Source organism: Megalops cyprinoides, chromosome 1, assembly GCF_013368585.1.
Source record: "Megalops cyprinoides isolate fMegCyp1 chromosome 1, fMegCyp1.pri, whole genome shotgun sequence".
Classification (NCBI taxonomy): Eukaryota; Metazoa; Chordata; class Actinopteri; order Elopiformes; family Megalopidae; genus Megalops; species Megalops cyprinoides.
Window position 1 is genome coordinate 11343591 of NC_050583.1, and position 17303 is coordinate 11360893.

The following is a 17303-nucleotide window of genomic DNA, read 5'->3' on the forward strand; positions in this document are numbered from 1 at the left end:
CAAGCTAAGACGTTGATGGACATGTTATTCACCAATAGCAAGTAAAGAAGTCAAGGAGGAATAGCAACGAAATCTTTAATAATGGCGATAACCTTGTGGGGTTTAGCATTAGTGTTGTTCAAAACGATTCTTTTTAGTGCTTCGGGTCCTTTCGTTCAGTACAATAAAGTGATTCGAATATTTTACTCACTGATTCGTTCATTTCCATATCCGGTCGGGCGGCATACACGAATCTGTAAATAGTTTTATTGCATTTTAAAAATTAGCCTACCCTACATTGTTCCAAACATCATGTCCATTATTAGCCTGCTCTGCGGCAAATCAGCACGTGTGAAATCAAATGTCAATGAAATTAATTATAATTAAATCGTAATATCCATTACGTGAAACTGCACCATGCTATTCAAACAATCATGCAGCCGCGCAAAGTAGCTATACTTCGTCTTTAGGAAGGTAATGGTCATGGAACCCCACATTTTAACGCGTATAGTAAGTAGGCCTACATGTCATTTGCTAAAACAAACAAACAAAAAATGCACTTTGGGAAAAAGAGCCACGCTTATATTCGAACTTTTTTTTAAATTAACCAAACCCAAACATTTTAATATACTTGTAGTCACCAATCAGATCGTAATGTCACAGTGAAGGCATGTCACTGCCCCCGCTGTCTGTCGTACATACGGTAGCCTAGTTCATTCAACGCACCGAACAAACACACGGGGTCTCCCACACACACACACACACACACACAACCTAAATGTGTAACAAAGTAACATAGCTTACATAACAAAGTTTTAAAGACAGAACATTAATCATAAAGAAAAGCTAACGACAAAAATAATGATGGAAACACACATTTCCTTAGCAGCAGTGGCTAACTATCAACCACTACAGTATATTATGTAGACTAAGCATCATAATTAAAATAATCCACAAAACCACTGTAGTTTACTGAACTATTCAACAGTGATTCAGGTCAATAGAGGGCGTTTCACGCTGTACTCTTTGGAGTCGTAGTACGGATCCATTGTAGGCCTACTGAAAACGTGTCAACAGTACATCAAGTCAGTAGGGGTAGTTTAGAGTCTTCGCAGTCAGCGGATCTTTTGAGCCTGAACGAACCGATGTAGTGAGAACTTGTCAACAGTACATCAGGCCAGTAAGGGGCGTTTAGAGTCTTCGTAGTCATCTTCGATTCTGAACGAACCGTTGTACTGAGAACTTGTCAACAGTACCATCAGGTCACTCAGTACACAGTACACAGTGGGGGCGTTTCGACTCTTCCAGAGTCAGTCACATGCTGTAGTCACCATGGTCAGCACAGTCACTGAGCCGTTGTGCCGAGATGGCCAGTGGGAGGTGCATCGAGTGTTTTACCATTTCAGCCATTAGCCAGTTGTCTTCAGGAGCGTACTGCTGACAGTTTTGTGATAGGCTGCTTCACGGACAGACCGCATAGCTAATATCCACTAGAGGGAAAGTTATAGCTGCTGTGCCAGCTAATCAGCGCGCATGTTTGCAAAGAGGAAGGAACGAATCTTTTAGACTAGCGATTCAGTACACTCAGTACACCTCAAAGATTCGTTCAAAAAGATTCGTTCGTTCACGTACTGCACATCACTATTTAACATGCGTGTAGTACCCGAAGGCGTCCTAATTAAGTGGCTGCCATAATTTAAAGTTGAGGTACACAGTTTCTCTCAGAGCTTGTAACAAATATAACTGAAATGTTAAAATTCGACATAAAGCTGGCAGCCCTAAGTATACGATCTTACACCAGGTGGTTTGCTAGTCTTAGTCATGTCGGAATTGGAAGTTTATCAAACAGGAGAAATTTGGCAGTTTCCATCTATTTCCACCGACCTTAATTTTGCCACAATTTCAACTGTTTCCCAGTCAGCTTAGCGATAGCCATTCATTCAGGACAATTCATATCAGGGCATTTGTTTTAGTTAGGATTTGTGCCACACAAATTGCCACACTGTAATTATACCCACCATCTGTAATAATTCGGCTTAAATGTAGACTGAAAAGCTTATCAAGTTTCATTCATCCATCTAAATCAGTAGAGAAACAGTTTAATTTCTACCACAAAAGCATATCACCCACCTACCCACCAGCCCAGAACGATTCCGTTCAAGAGGGCTGAATAACTCAAGCAGGTCTTGGGAAGATCTTCCAAACATTGCTGGGTGCACTGAATAAAATAATACGTAACAACATAGTATTCAACTCATTTAATTAACGTTCATCTTTAAAATAAGTTCCCAACATATCGGTCATCCGATAATTTCATGACAAAAACTCAATTCTTTGAGGAAATTAAGATAAAAATGAGTAGCAGCATAAAACAGTATACAGAAACATATTTAACACCATTGAAAACCTCTTTTGGAACAGTTAAATAACCAACATTTTTCAAAGAAATAGAACAAGTCCAAATCAGCATACAACATTCTCTTAAAATAAATGTTCGATGTTGTGAAATGTGAAAATGTTATGTTGACATTAGCACAATTGTTTGAGTCAAACAGCTAGATACAAAAAATGATTTTTTTTTCAGAACCACAAAAATTTATGACTGTCAGATAACGAGGACAAACCATTTTGTGCACACATCTTCATAAATTCCACTTGTTTTATTAAAAGTTTTGCCAAAAAAAAAAAAAAAAACTGAGTATCAAATCTAAAAGGATGAAGGCTGAAGAAGCCCCTGCTTCTAATATTTGTTGGGAGGTGAGGCTGCTTCATGCCACTGTTCTCAAAAAATATAAACGAACATTGTCCATTTAAATGGCCCCTGAGATGAACTTCCTCTCTCTTGTCCTATTTGGTGACCCTCCCAGAATAACTAATGCTATTTCCTTCTTGCTGGGTTACAGACAACATGGCAGTTGGCAGTGTTGCTGTTCTATATCACCCCTTGATCTTATGGGTAACACTCATTTATGGATGCCTTTTCCCAAAAATATGGCCGGAATAAATGTGCGGTTAAAACTGGCAGGGTTGTCTTTTTATGATTCAGTAATTACTTAAAACACAATGCTTTTCTGTATAAATATCATGCACTTATGATGCTTGTACACTCTTTAATAAATAATTTGAGGCAGCTCTCCCAAAACCATGCATGCAGCTATCAGCTGCCTTCTTTATGAAATCAATATGCAAAATCTTTTTCATGCATCCTCAGGCACCCATAATAATCATAGTAAAATGCATTCAGTCACTACCTACATCCACATGTACATATATTACACAAAATACAGCAGTGGCATTTAGTTAAAAACCTTGTTCACACTCCAGGCAATGAGTTGAGACCTCTCACCCTGGTCCAAGTTGCCTGATCATCTAATTACTTTCTGGTATTTTTATGTCTTTCTCTTGCTCCTTTCCTGCCTTCCCCCGTGAATAATTTAACCAAAATTCACCCCCACTTCATCCAAAACTCTCCACTTGTTCCTCCACTATAATGTTGTCTTTTTCAGTAAAGAATTGTTCATTTTTAGTGTAACACTTTGCAATCATTTACAGCCAGAAACTCTTACCTGTAAAATCATTATTTGACTGATTGTCTAAACTGAATGAACGAACAATTGAACAAATGAATGTTGCAGTGCTTTTGTAACAGTGTTTCGGATCACTCCTTGCTTTAACACTACATTCTCTTTGCTTTAATTGGCCATGTTTTTGGACTGCATCAGTCTACTTGTCTGTTTATATGTTGTATTTCTGTGGAGTCAAGGACAATTCCATTTTCCAGGTATGTGTCAGTAACTTGTATGGTCTCTCAGTAGTAAAGGCACAATGGTCTACTGTGATTGCAATCTTAAGAGCAATCAGTTTCACAAAGAAGAACTTGTTTGATGCAAACCACCAGTTTGGTGCTGTGAGTGTACATCATCACTCTATTAAGCTTCAGTCTCCTATAGCAGTCAAAGGGATGGAAGGAAGACTCTCACACCCAACAATTTCAACTTCAAAAAATCATTAAAGGATTACATGAAAAAATGATGTAGGACACTAAATGGTTTGTTCATTGAATGCTATTGTGATATCACTGGAACTCTTAGTGAACAGAGTATTGCAGTTATACCCAGGCACTGAAATGGGTAAGGAGTGAAATTACCACATGGCTTCTAGCCTGTGCACTAGAATGGGAGGTGTCTTTAAATGTATTACTCCTCCCATAAGAGTGTACAAAGAGCATTCAAGACTCCTCAATTTAAGAGCCACCCCTTTTCATGAAAGTGAAAGGGTATTTTCCTTTGCTAGAAAACCTGACCCACAGCTGCTGCTGCTTCATATTACAAATGCAATAGCCTTCTTTTTTTAGACACTTCCTTACTGTTAGGCTGTCAAAATCAGGTCACGTATGTGGTAATCTGACCAGTCTCTCCTGGTGGATCCTTGGCCACACCACTGCTTTGGCACTTGCCTGAGCAATCCTATCGTGCATACACACAATGACACTAAACTGACCGTACACAGTACTACTGAAGGCCTACCATGCATCAACGTTACATGTCATCATGTTGTTTCTTTGTTTCACTTTGTTCTTCTCTCTACCTAGATAACGTAGTATGAATTAATCAAACCATTTAGGCATACAGACGTAACAAAAACACATTAAAACAATGGGGGAGCTTTCTGTCAGTGAAATCTGAACAATGTAAAAGAAATCCAGTAAAACAGGTCATTGAATAATGTTACACCTGGCACCAATTCCCACGCTTTGGCTTGAATTAGGTTTATCCTTTGTACTGCTGCAGGTTTGCCCAACGGTATGAAATCCTCTGACCTGCAATCTCTCCCTTTACCCCTCTCTCCATTCCCCCGTGACTATAGCCACCTGTCCTCTCCTGTTGCATTGTTTCTCCGCCATGTTTCCTCTGCTCCGCTGGGTTGTCCCCCCAAAGTCCTCACTCTCTCCCTCCCACTCATGGGCCCACTCCCAGGGCCCTCCTCATGTTCTCGTACACCACGTAGGAGAGGCTGACAGCTGGAATGACCTTCAGGAAGTTTGGGACAATCCCACGATACAGTCCCGGTAGTCCCTCCTGAGACACAATCACCTTGAACTGACCCAGCATGGACAACTGGGGACTTCCCACCAAAGAGGCTGGGGGGTGGTGAGCAGGAGAAAGGGGAGGGTGAAGAGGAGGGGAGGACAAAGATGACAAGCAGAATGGACAGAAAAGGTAGAAAAAAAGGTTAAAACATGATATGATCAGATACAAGTTTCATCATAAGTTTTCCCTCCCTTCCACCCTTGCTCTTTATCGTGCCCGGAACCCTTTCTCTCACCCTGGGCCTGCATGCGGGTTCGGATCAGAGCCAGCGGGTAGCTGGCCAGCTGGCCGCAGGTGCTGGACAAGGTGCCGCAGCTCACCAACACCATAACCCCAGGGTCTGCAGAGCTGTCTGTGCTGTGCTGCTGCAACCAGGCATTCTTCAGAGTCTGAGAGAAAGGGAGGGGGAAGAAGGGAGAGGGGCCACAAGAGAATTGGTCAGAGGAAGAGTGAGAGAAGTATGCATGAATGTGAAAGAGTAAGGGAAAGCGTAAAGGAAGGAGAGAGAAAGCGAATGAAAGAAAGGAATCATTTAGGTGAACACATACAGACAGCACCACCACTGCAGAATGGAGGAGGAAAGGAGGAATAGATGGTTCATTAAGTTCAGACATAGGAGGCAGTATTTTTCTTCACTGTCAGGATAGAAAAAAAAAACAACTGATCTGCAGACAGTATAACTGTCAACCTCTGAACCCTTTTCTCCAGCAGTTGCAGAAATGAACAAGTAATCCTTAAAACAAAACTCCCTACTCATAAGTGTGAAGACTAAATGTGACAGGGAAACAATGAATTATTTCCAATGTGTCATTTCCAAAGGCTGAGGCTATTTCTAAACGCGTTACAATGGCTATACACCATCGGTCTGCACCAAGACTATAAATACGGGGGGAAGTGAATGAAGAGGCTGTAAGGCCAGTTAAGACCTGTCACACAGACAGACACAGCCGGAATACATACCTCGTAGACAGCTAGATCGATGCCCGCGTAGGGAATGATGCCCAGCACATTGGGCAAATAACCCTTGTAGAATGCCTGCACCCCCTCTTTTCGAAGGATCTGTATGGCACAGTCTGTTAACCCAGAGTACTGTCCCGTCTTACGCAGGGTGAGTCGGGTCTTCAGAACCTTGAGAGAAGGACACGGAGAGCAAGAGAGGGAGAGAGATAGAGAGAGAGAGAGAGAGAGAGAGAGCGAGGGAGAGAAATTGGGCCAGTATTAACAGGGACAGGAAGTTTGACGGCAGTTTAAAGCGTAACTGAAAACAAAAGCTTTGTTTGATGTAAGCTTAGATATAACTGCATTGTTCACAGTTTTCCTGCTTCCTTCTACTTCCCAAATAGTATTGGGCTATTTTTTTTTCATTGCCATGAGGACTGGTCTTCGGAAAAAAAAAAAAAAAACAGCTAAGTGCTGATAACCCTGGGAGTATTCCAAGAAACAAAGAACACTAATTACAAGTGAGTTTCATTCACAGGAAAACAAAAGTGGATGCTGAAGTAGAGACTCTGATCTCAGTTCCACGCTTTAACAAAGAACTTTTTTATCTGATAAAATCTTCACATATCATTCATAACAGTACCTACTAATGACAACTCTGGATCTCATGAGTCCCAGAAAAAAAAAAAAACATCTGAAGGTCAGCAAATACAGGGGTCCCATGTAAATGAGCAGTGCACTGAAGCTGTCCAGCATAGCAGCATACAGGCCGATATCCACCCAAAGACCTGATATCCTTATTTATTAGAGAAAAACAACTCAAATGGCTTTAACTCACTAAGTAGGCAGCCTTCCAATCTCGTGGACTAGGGTCCCTCTTCAAAGTCTCTCTGTTACTCAGAGTGTGGAAATTACGCAGGTGTTTCTTTTTATTATTTGGCTAAAGTCACTAGGTCTTAGTGAAGGTCAGGGCAGACTGCATTTACATGGAACTTGGCCCTAACCTTCCTTGACTTCACAGGAGACGCCAGACATTCTATGAATCTTTAGGGGGCCTCCATTGTGACATGTTCACTAGTTTTAGGGTGGTCTGATGGTCAGTGAGGCCCTGGCATCCATGACGCTGTAACTCAAGGCCGGGAACGCGGCCTCGTGGGCGAGGGGCTGGCCCCGCCATATGCGCACAAGCCTGTGTCTGGAAACACAGAGCTACAGGAGACAGAAATGCGAGTTATTCCTCCCAGCAGCTAAAATCTGCCTTCTGTGCTTTCTCTGTGCTTCTCTCACCAAAGGCCACAAGAAGCCCAAAATGACTCCACTGCTTATTTTACAGTGTAGTGGCTTCCAAGCAGGAGACCCACGGATCAGAGATCCACTTCAGTCAAGGAAACACGCCGCTGTCGCTCTCTATGATATCTCCCATCAGAATCGTGTTAGTCAGCTGGATGCGCCGTTTTATAGTTCTGACCTTCAGCGTGCAGTGAAAGGAAATGAAACCCAAAGGCTGTATGTAGAGACAGCATTATATAATAGTATACATAGAGATGGAACATCAACAATGCTTGCAAAAGCATGCCTGTATTTACCTGGTTCAAAAAGACAAAAGGGAATAATAGTCACATACTGCACTGCAGAGTAGAGCCAGTTATATTTAGTCTGTCTTATGTAGTCTGTGTAACCTAAAAATGTCTAACATTTATTGCACGTATACGTTTGTATTATCCAAGAACAGATATCAAAGATTCAATGTCATACAATCTGTATCCTTTTTTAAAGGCTCAGTTTATCTTCAATTTATTGGCACGATATAGGTACAGAAACTGACTATCAACAGCTCAGCTATTATAATGTCAAGTGCAGACTCATGTGAGTATTTTTAATAATCAGATCGGCTGCTACAGGCCTCAGGGACAGAGCGGTCCAGTTAGTAGTTTGCTGCCGACTCGGGGTGGTCTTTCTCACCTCCAAGGGATAGATGACAGTCTGAGCAGTGGCTCCAGCCAGCGACCCTGCAACAAATCTCTCCTGGACCTGCAGAGATGCTCCCTCTTTCCCACCGCGAATAAGCTTCTTAAACTGGAGTGAGGGAAGAGAGAGACGGGGGGAGAGAGTGAGAGAGAGAGGGAGGGAGAGTGACAGGGAGAGGACAGGGAGAGGAAGAACAAGAGGGGGAGAGAAAGGTAGGGGGGGAGAGAGTGTGAGAGGGGGAGAGACAGTGAATGAGTAACACTGAGGGAAACAGTAAGAGAATCAGAGGAGGGGATGATGTCAGAGATTCAGGAGGGTAACGGGAGGTGAGCAAGAATAGGACAGGGAGGCAGAGCACAGTCACGAGTACACACTTTGAGTATCAGGCAGAAGCTGAGACAGGGAGGTAGTCGGTCGGAGAGAGCCAGCAATCAAGAGAGTGAGATGAGGGTGAATGAGATGATAGATGAGAGGTTTAGCCCACTGGGAGTGCAACGAGACAGAGGTACAGAAAGCGAGAGGGGACTGAAAGGGCAGCGGCGTACCTGCTCGTAGGCCATGAACTTGATGGCGGTCTCCGGGGCGATCTTGAGGACGTTGATGCCGTTGCCCCTCCACAGGGCACTGAGGCCCCCCTCTCCCACCATGCTCCTCAGGCCGCTCCACAGCTTCATCCTGCCCGAGGTGGAGCCGTACACCTGCAGCACGTCCACACTGCACTGTAGAGACACCGCCGATCAACACAGGGGGGGAAAGAGGGGGGATTTTTTCCCTCAGCGCACCTACCTGCAAGAACACCTTGATGCGGTCGAGGGGGGCGGTGCCCGTGCGGGACACCGACCCCGCCATCGCCCCCGCCATCAGATGCCTCCACACCACCCCGGACTTCTTCTCTTCCTCGGTGAAGTCATCAGGCACGGTCATGTTCTCCCCGATGTCCAACATCTAACACGGGGGGGGGGGGGGGGCAGAGGGAGAAAGGAAGGGAGTGAGACAGAGAAAGGGAGAGGAGGGGGGAAAAGAGAGGAGAGGAGAAAGAGAGAGAGACAGAGAGAGGTGAGGAGAGGGAAGGGGAGTGGGGAGGGGGCAGAAAGAGATAGGAGGAGGAAAGAAAAAGAGTTTGGATGGGAAGGAGAGGGAATGAGAGAGCAAAAGAGGTATCACAATTTCTGAGCATCTTTCAGAAAATATATATCATATGTGGACTTCAGAGATGAATTCCATAATACTTATGCCATGTATACACTCAATGGCTAAAACATGTATGTATACAATCAATGGCTAAAAAATACATTATTATCATCTAACACAGACACTGCACATCCTCCTGTTACATCAATACAAAACCATGACAGAATAAACTGACAAAAGAGTGTTTCCAGTAGCGGGCGATGTCCTCAATGTTGTGGATGGGGTTGAAAAGGAAGTGATCCCGCCACTCGTTCCAGTCGATGGTCATGGTGCCGTCCTTGTCAATACTGCCCGTAAAAAAAAACAGAGGGAGAGGGAGAATGAGACAGAGAGAAATGGGTTACAGGCACTAAAACAGACACACACACACACACACATACACAGTTTCACAACTTTTCAACATTCTGAGCCACTGACCTGACCCCGCATTACCACACACACTGACCTCTGCATTATCTTTGCAGCCTGGTCTGTGGTGATGGTCACCCCCAGTTTGTGCAGAGACTGCTGGATCTCCCACACGTCTATTTCACCTGCAACCCAGCCACCCAGCTGTCAGTGTGCAACTGAATGAAATATAAGAAAACCATGAATTACAGAGCCCATGCACTCGGTATTAGCGGGCACCAGGTACGCATGATGCACTTACGATGCTTATGTGTGTTTATGGTGCTTACGAGCACAAGAGCTGCAGTCCCTACATATTCATATGTATTACAGTTTCTGGGCTACAAATAGTTGGCGGTTCAATAGTTTAGAAAGTTCTGTGCAAATTTTAGCTAGCATAGCTGGTTAGGCAAACTGTCTACCCAACAAACAACCTTCCTTTATTTGGCCACATAACATAAAAGAGGCAAACGGTGGCTTGCATATAATGTCTCCTACCTACCTCTCTTACCTACCCACACTAGCTTCTTAACTAAATTGTCATTTGATTTACTGTCCAGGACAGCTGCAAAGTTGCAAAAGGTTGCAGAGGCACAAACAGCTATCACACTGTTATAGCTGTGTGCATACAGTATTTGTAGTGTGGGTGTGTACAGTCTGCAGAACAGGCCCACTGTATGTGAGGATCAGTCAGGTGGGCGGCCGAATGCAGACCATCATTGTTGCGGTCCAGGCTGCGGAACATGAGCCGCAGAGCTTTCTCATGGGCGCGCAGGTACCGGATGAACTCCTCAAAGTCCAGCTCCCCATCCTGATTGGTGTCTCCCTCCCGCACAATCTGCTAGGGGAGAGGCAGAAGAGAAATGGAAAGGGGGGGGGGGGGGGTGCCACAAGGTTAGGAACAGGGGCGAAAGGCATGAAGAGAGGGGGGATAGAGTGTTAAAACACACAACCAATGTATACATGTATACACTGGCACACAGGCACTGACACTACAGTTATCTTACAGTGTAAAAGCACAAGCATAGATACACAGACCTGACACACACAGGCAGATCTGCTGTTCCAAATTTTGAATAATTGTATCACCCACCTGCACACAACACAGCTTGATATCAGGCTGTTGCAGGCAACTGATTTAATAGGACCTGAGGTCAGGGTGCCAGTGATAACACCAATGTGACATTCATGCTATCAAGATTGTAGAAACATAGCAATAGCGGGTACACGTACTTTACATAAAACCATAGCAGACATGCTGCACTTCAGTATCTAAATAGGAGGGTGTCAGGATGTCCTATTGTGGGGGGCGTGATCTAGTTTGGTAACCTTTTCTTGTCTTGCTCGGTGAAGCCATATTCTGTCCTGGCGAGGGAAGGAAAATTCATGGAGCTATGTGAGGAGCATGGTGCAGATCACGTGTCACTCCATGAATCATGATGTCATATTACACCTGCCACATGAGCTCAAAACAGGCAACAGGCTGACTTCAAAGGAATCAGACTTGGGAGCACACCGTCACAGGAAGCCTGTGTCCGTCCTCCTCTAGAAACACCATTCTCTGAATACACTCTGTACTGAATGTACTGTATATTTGATCCATTTCAAAACGTATCAAATACCAGTCAATACGGCAAAACATATTTATGGACATAGACACGTATGTCTACTGTACAGTTCTTGGTTCTCTCTCAGTACGCCTTTAAGTATGGCTATCTGTTTTGTGACACTGAAAATGGATACCGCTGCCACCATAGTAACGGAGCATGCCTTGATCCAGGATCATGACATCATCTCTTGACCACGACTCAATGGGAATGAAACGGGAAGCCCAAGCATGGTCTCTGCCAGCAAGGGGGCACTGGGGCAGGGTACGGGAGCAATGGAGGGGGACTGGTAGGGGCGCATGCATACTCATGCACTTCATAGGGCATAATCTCTTAGGGCAGGGGTGTCCAAACCTCTCCTGGAGGGCCACTTGTCCTGCATGTTTTAGATCTCTCCCTGCTCCAACACAGCTGATTCAAATGATCAGTTTGTTATTAAGCAGCTTCAGGAGTTCATGATGAGTTGATCATTTGAATCAGCTGTGTTGGAGCAGGGAGAGATCTAAAACATGCAGGACAAGTGGCCCTCCAGGAGAGGTTTGGACACCCCTGTCTTAGGGCCTTTGCATCATTTGGATTATAGTTTGGCAACTGACAAAACTGACATTAAATTGACCTTAAAAATGATTTCTAGCTGTAATGGGTATAGCAGTACTTAGGCAAACCATATAGCGTACCACTAATTAAATGATTTGCTGCAACAGAATTCTCCACTCTCTGCCTTTCCACTTTCAGTGAAGTCACAGCATTTCCTGTGAGAACAATCGCATTGTCATAAACAGCAATCGTTCATCCCACAAAAATCACACAAAATCCACTGACTGCTCTCTGCAAACAAAACAGGAATCCTCTGCATTAAGGAATAATCGCTGGCAAAAAGCAGAATGATCTGAGAGGGGATTTCGCACATTTCCCCCGTCTCTTTGAAGGCCACCTTGTGCCAAAACAGGACACACGCCGGGGGTCATGGGAGCTGAATGTAAATGTCACCAGTTTGGCATAGGTCCAAGGAAAGCTGAGAGCAGCCAAGACGGACAAGAAACAGGAGTAAAGTGAACACATCAACTTCTAAGCTATGCACAGATTCAGCAAATCTCCAGTAACAATCACTCTGAACAACAAATCTATTCTAGCTCTACCAGAATATGTCACACGGTGTATATACATACACGCTGTAAGCACCCATAATAGGATCCACCTACACACTCTATGTAACAGCGTGTTCAACTACACAATTTAAGCACCCATAACAGGGTGTCCACCTACACAATCTAAGCACATTAATAATTCCAGAGCTCATCACATGATGTACATTGCAGTAAAAACCATCCAAATGATAGAAGCTGTGAGTAAGTGGCAGTGACATAGTCGATTTTAGTCATTTCTCGCATCAGACTAAATTTTACAAAATTGGGGATATTGGAAAACATTTCGTGGTTGGCCTGTAATCTCAAGCATTCCCACATATTTACAAATTCAAGTAAATTCAAAACTGGCGGAAAGAAATTATCCTCTAATATTGCTTCCCTTTTTTCGTGGAGGGGGTACATGGCTAAAACGGGTTTTTTTGTGAAAGAAATTGCACTTGAATGAAAGACAGCACACAGAGAGTGGTCTACCCTGCAGTCAGTGGTGAGAATACACTGAGCTATGAGATAAGGCTGTGACATTACTATGGGCTGAATATATTCTCTCAGTTACAGAGTGGCTATAATCTTCTCCATCTGGTAATCTGGCTTTATTAAAAAGTAATGCTGTCCAATATTAAGAGCAGATCCCATGATCTTCATATAATATAATATTAATATTTTTCTAACATAATCCCATTGACTGTTGCCACCACATCAGCTGATCCACACTATAAATCAGTGAATTTGAGCAGAATTTTGCACAGCAGCACACAGTCAAACATCATGTCTGCTTACACAAAACAAAGTTTACCTTTTGTTCTCCACAGTGAGTAAGTATGAACCAGAAGTAGATATAGACAAAAACATTTAATGAAAAGCATTGTTTCACGCTAAGGGTGCAGTGACTAAAGGTAAGCTGCCAGGATAAGGCAGAAAAAAACTAACACAATTAGCAATTCTGTTAAAAACATGATAAATAAAAACCACTCGAGCTAGAGCCCTCTAGCCAGCAAAGGAGTTTCCTGCTCCACAGTTAAATAATCTGTTTAATGTACCAATAGCGGCTATGCGTTCCACTGTGGACCCGTGAAGTGAGGAGCGGACTGAAGTGGGCCAATGTGAACCTGCTCTCTGAAATATAGCCTGGGGCCAGTACACACTGCCAACCTCACTTGCTGGTGTGATGTCACAGACAAACCTACTGTCATTCACTCCACCCCTGTATACACCATAGCTCTTCATAAGCAAGACTGTTTGTTAAAACTCAGAAGGTTGTAAGGGATTGGTCAAACAGTAAGCAATAGGTGAAAAACAGCAAATGTATGTGTAAAGAGTACTTGCAACATATTCGCTCTCAATCTACAGGTGATATGCTGGTCAAAGGTAAAGTTGACATATTTCTGTTGGAAAAATATTGTGTTGATTATATGGCTTACTTACCATATCCCCGTAGAATTTCTTGTACTCTCTCATACACCCATACTGATTACTTAAAGTTACATAAGCAGTAAAGACCAGCATTGGGAACTGCACTGCAACTGCATACAATCAAGACAGTACTTCAGAGGGAAACTTGTACTGAAGCTTGCTGCTAACGCTAATCTAGATAAATTCTGCCTTTTATCAATGAGCTGCACTGAAATCCATGGGTGCATGCACTACTATTGCAAAAGAAAAAAAAAAACTACATGATGACGTTTGATGACCTTTAACCTACATAGACAAGTAAACACAGGCTGTATGCTCCTGTGTGGATGGAGTCTAGAAAAATGCATCACTGTCAGAATTTATGGATGAATAAACTTCCTCATTTAGGTGATGAAGTGGAAGAATGTAAACATTTAACATCCAATAATATGCATTATATTCATACTTAATATACATTACATGCCGGTTTTTTGCTCATTCCCAATCATCCTATCTTTGCTGAAAACAAACTAATAGATTTAATTCTGATAAAAAATTGTTACCACAAATAAACATGTTTTGCTGCCTTCCTTTTTGTCCACCCATTTTGGCATAAAAGCAATGTGCATCCGAACAAGGCCATGTAAAAGGACACATTTTTCCCCCAACACTTACTTAGCTTCTCTAATGAAGAGCAGAATGCTCTCCTTCCTTGACGTAGCATGACTGCTCGAGTCTATTTTTACCACAACACCGCCTATTTTTGAACATAGCTTTTAGGCATTTGGAAGTTGACAACTACATCTGCATTGTATCTATTTTTTTAATGTTTGAACAGGCTATCATTTAGTCTATAAACACACAACTGTAGTGTAAGAAGCTATTACCCACACTTTAGTTTACACTATTTGTTTGAAAAAATAGTAAAGGTAAGAAAATGTGCAGTTTTTTTTTTTTTAATTTTAGAACAATGCTGAAACCTAGAACCATGTTAGCCGTGCACACTAAGACGTGTACCAGGGAACTACCATACAGAAAACCAGAACATTTATGGATGAGTCTGTGTCTAGATCATGAGATGGTAGAGATCACGGGGTCAGGGTTTCGGGTATTGTACAATGTAGGACTGAACTATCTACTCAAAGTGTGGGTACACAAACACTGGTCAAAGTAGTAAAGACAGCAATGCATAATTATTGTAATTCTGCCGATTATTACAGAAATATTTGCAATGTCAAGACCCAGTAAGTGCACAGATACATGGCTAAGAAATGCACCATATCTGACTCAAGCTGCACAGTGGTTATCCTTCTTAGGGTAATTATTCCATTAAAACAGAGCACTGATCACAGGTTATTTAGCTGATCATAAGTGCAGTTAGGGCACAGACGATAAAGGGTTTTCTCAAGTTAATTCTCGGTCACGGTACTGAAGCTTTAACTTTTAACGTCTGATCTCTTAACTACCGTTTGTTTAACTGAAATTAGTCGTTCCCATTGATCAAGCTGCTTCACCGTGACACCTGGTGAACTGAAAATGGTTGGTGCTCTGGTAGGGCAAGTTCTTTAGCCTGTTGCGCAGTTTGCTGGATGTAATTATGGAAGCCGTTGTGGGGTTTGAGGTTTGGCCGCGACAGGAGGACAAGAGAACCGTGCCTATGGTCCAATCAGGAACCTGGGATCGTGACCATCGAGCCAAAAGAACATCCTCTTTTTTAATGCGAAAGGGCAAGAACAGCCTTGAACCTCGAATTAAAAAGAACAAGCAAACCAGGAAGAAATTTTTGGGAAACGTCAAATATGCACGTGCTGTTGTGCAATATAATATCAGAAAAAAAAAAACTCGTTAGCTCCTCCTTTTTAAAAGACCATGTCTACCCGCCCTCTCGCCTTACCTCCTCCACAGCACTCCGCGGTCGTCCTCGGGCAGTCAACCATGTCCGTAGCTCATGAACGTCGATCCGCCCGTCCTTATTAAGGTCCAGCTGATCGAACAGTTCGGCCCATCGTTTCTCCCGCTCCGGGTCAGAACCGTTGTCCTGACAGCGAGCACGGGTCCAGCCAAGGCAGAACCGATTCCGGGATTCATCCATGTGTGCGTGTTGTAATCACAGTGAACGTTAACAAGCACGGTAAATAAGACTGTAGTGTGTCACACTTGACATAAGACGTCCAGCGTTTCGCTTACGTTTCCCCGCATAAACGTGACAGGACAGTCACGATGCATTAAACTTGTTTTGTGCGTTAAACATACATTTTCCATAAGAGAGAACACGATGTCTGTGTGCAACCAGACCACATGCACTCTGTTTCTATCCGAGATAGGACATCTTCCAAACAAGGCTGAGCAACGACAGAACACAAGAACAATCAGGACGCGAGCAAAATTGAATCCATCTCGCACTGTAGGTAATCTCTATGGTGTTATTAATCAAATTTTAAATAAAGTATCTTAAGTAACTGCGATGTCCTAACCCATAATGTCCGACGTCGGGTCGCAGTTAAGGTACGCAGTAGCTTTGACTGCATGTACTCTTCAGAGTACAGTCACAGATGATCAGAACATGATAGCTACTGTGCATTTTACTGCATTGTAGCAAGCTAGCAACAGTCTATAAATTATACATACTCCATCCGTTTTTTTGTCGTCGTATTTCATTCAGGCGAAGAATCCTTGCGTGGTACTACAATTACGCTCTAAAGCGCAAGAAAGACTTCGCTTACACGTACACTGAAAGGCACGACAACATGCTCCTCCATTCCGTGCACTCCCTCCTTCCCCCCTCGAAATACCGTAGCGTCAGCCTCGAGAAAGTAAACCGACGAAGAATGTGCACTCGCGTCTGCGCCTTGCCGAGGTTAAATGTTACTTCACACCAAGTTTGTGCGGATAGCGTCGAGCTCGCTCTGGGGGGGGGGGGGGGGGGGGGGGGAATGGTCAGTACTGGATCATTCTCGTATGGTGTCCTGCAAGAACACCATGCAAGTTCCTGAATGGAACTTCAAGTGCACGCCATATGTAAAGTTTATGTAGATTAATTAATCAGTGACTTAACACGCACAAATGCACACCACCAGGAAGCGTCGCAGGGTTTCATCATCGGTACAGTGTCATGAAGCATCCTCCCCAGATTCAATCTACATAGCCAATGCAAGGTGGAAGGTAAATTCGTTTCTACACTGCGCTTCCTCGAATTAAAATGGTTTTGCACAACTTTTAATTAACGAACGATTATTACTTACTTTGGTCTGTTGACAAAAATGCGCTATTCATGAATGTATTGCCACGTAGTTATTATTAGCTTCATTTTCCTACTATCTGATGAAAGCAGGCGCTGCCGTTGTTTATATCTCTGTTACGATCAAGCACTTCAAAAGATGTTCATAGTTTACAGTTAGATTATGTTCGCATTGTCGTGTATCATCTTCTCTGATACCGTTGTACATGATACAGCAAGTAAATTTATAATAACGTCTTTTTCATTCATATGCATATAACATGAAGTTGGCAAGGTGAAATGGTGTTGACAGTTGTCATCTCAGACACTGCATGCGTATGTCATAAGGGGTAACACAATATCCTCCAGAGTCCACTATGGAGGACAG

General features: G+C 43.2%; 1 protein-coding gene across 4 annotated transcripts; it reads right to left on the bottom strand.

The window, feature by feature from the left end:
• Positions 1-3520: 3520 nt before the first annotated feature.
• LOC118780806 (calcium-binding mitochondrial carrier protein SCaMC-3-like) lies at positions 3521-16572 on the bottom strand. Of its 4 annotated transcripts, none has more exons than XM_036533536.1 (10): positions 15593-16572; positions 10269-10392; positions 9613-9700; positions 9343-9454; positions 8763-8921; positions 8522-8674; positions 7971-8084; positions 6030-6197; positions 5305-5458; positions 3521-5119 (listed from the first exon to the last, which is right to left on the bottom strand). In XM_036533536.1, exons 1-10 carry the CDS (start codon positions 15788-15790, stop codon positions 4938-4940), a joined length of 1452 nt encoding a protein of 483 aa, XP_036389429.1. In that variant the 5' UTR covers positions 15791-16572; the 3' UTR covers positions 3521-4937. The 4 variants fall into 4 exon arrangements, with proteins under 4 accessions (XP_036389429.1, XP_036389413.1, XP_036389422.1 ...); XM_036533520.1 differs by having other exon boundaries at positions 8522-8695; XM_036533529.1 differs by having other exon boundaries at positions 10269-10395.
• Between the last annotated feature and the right edge of the window lie 731 nt (positions 16573-17303).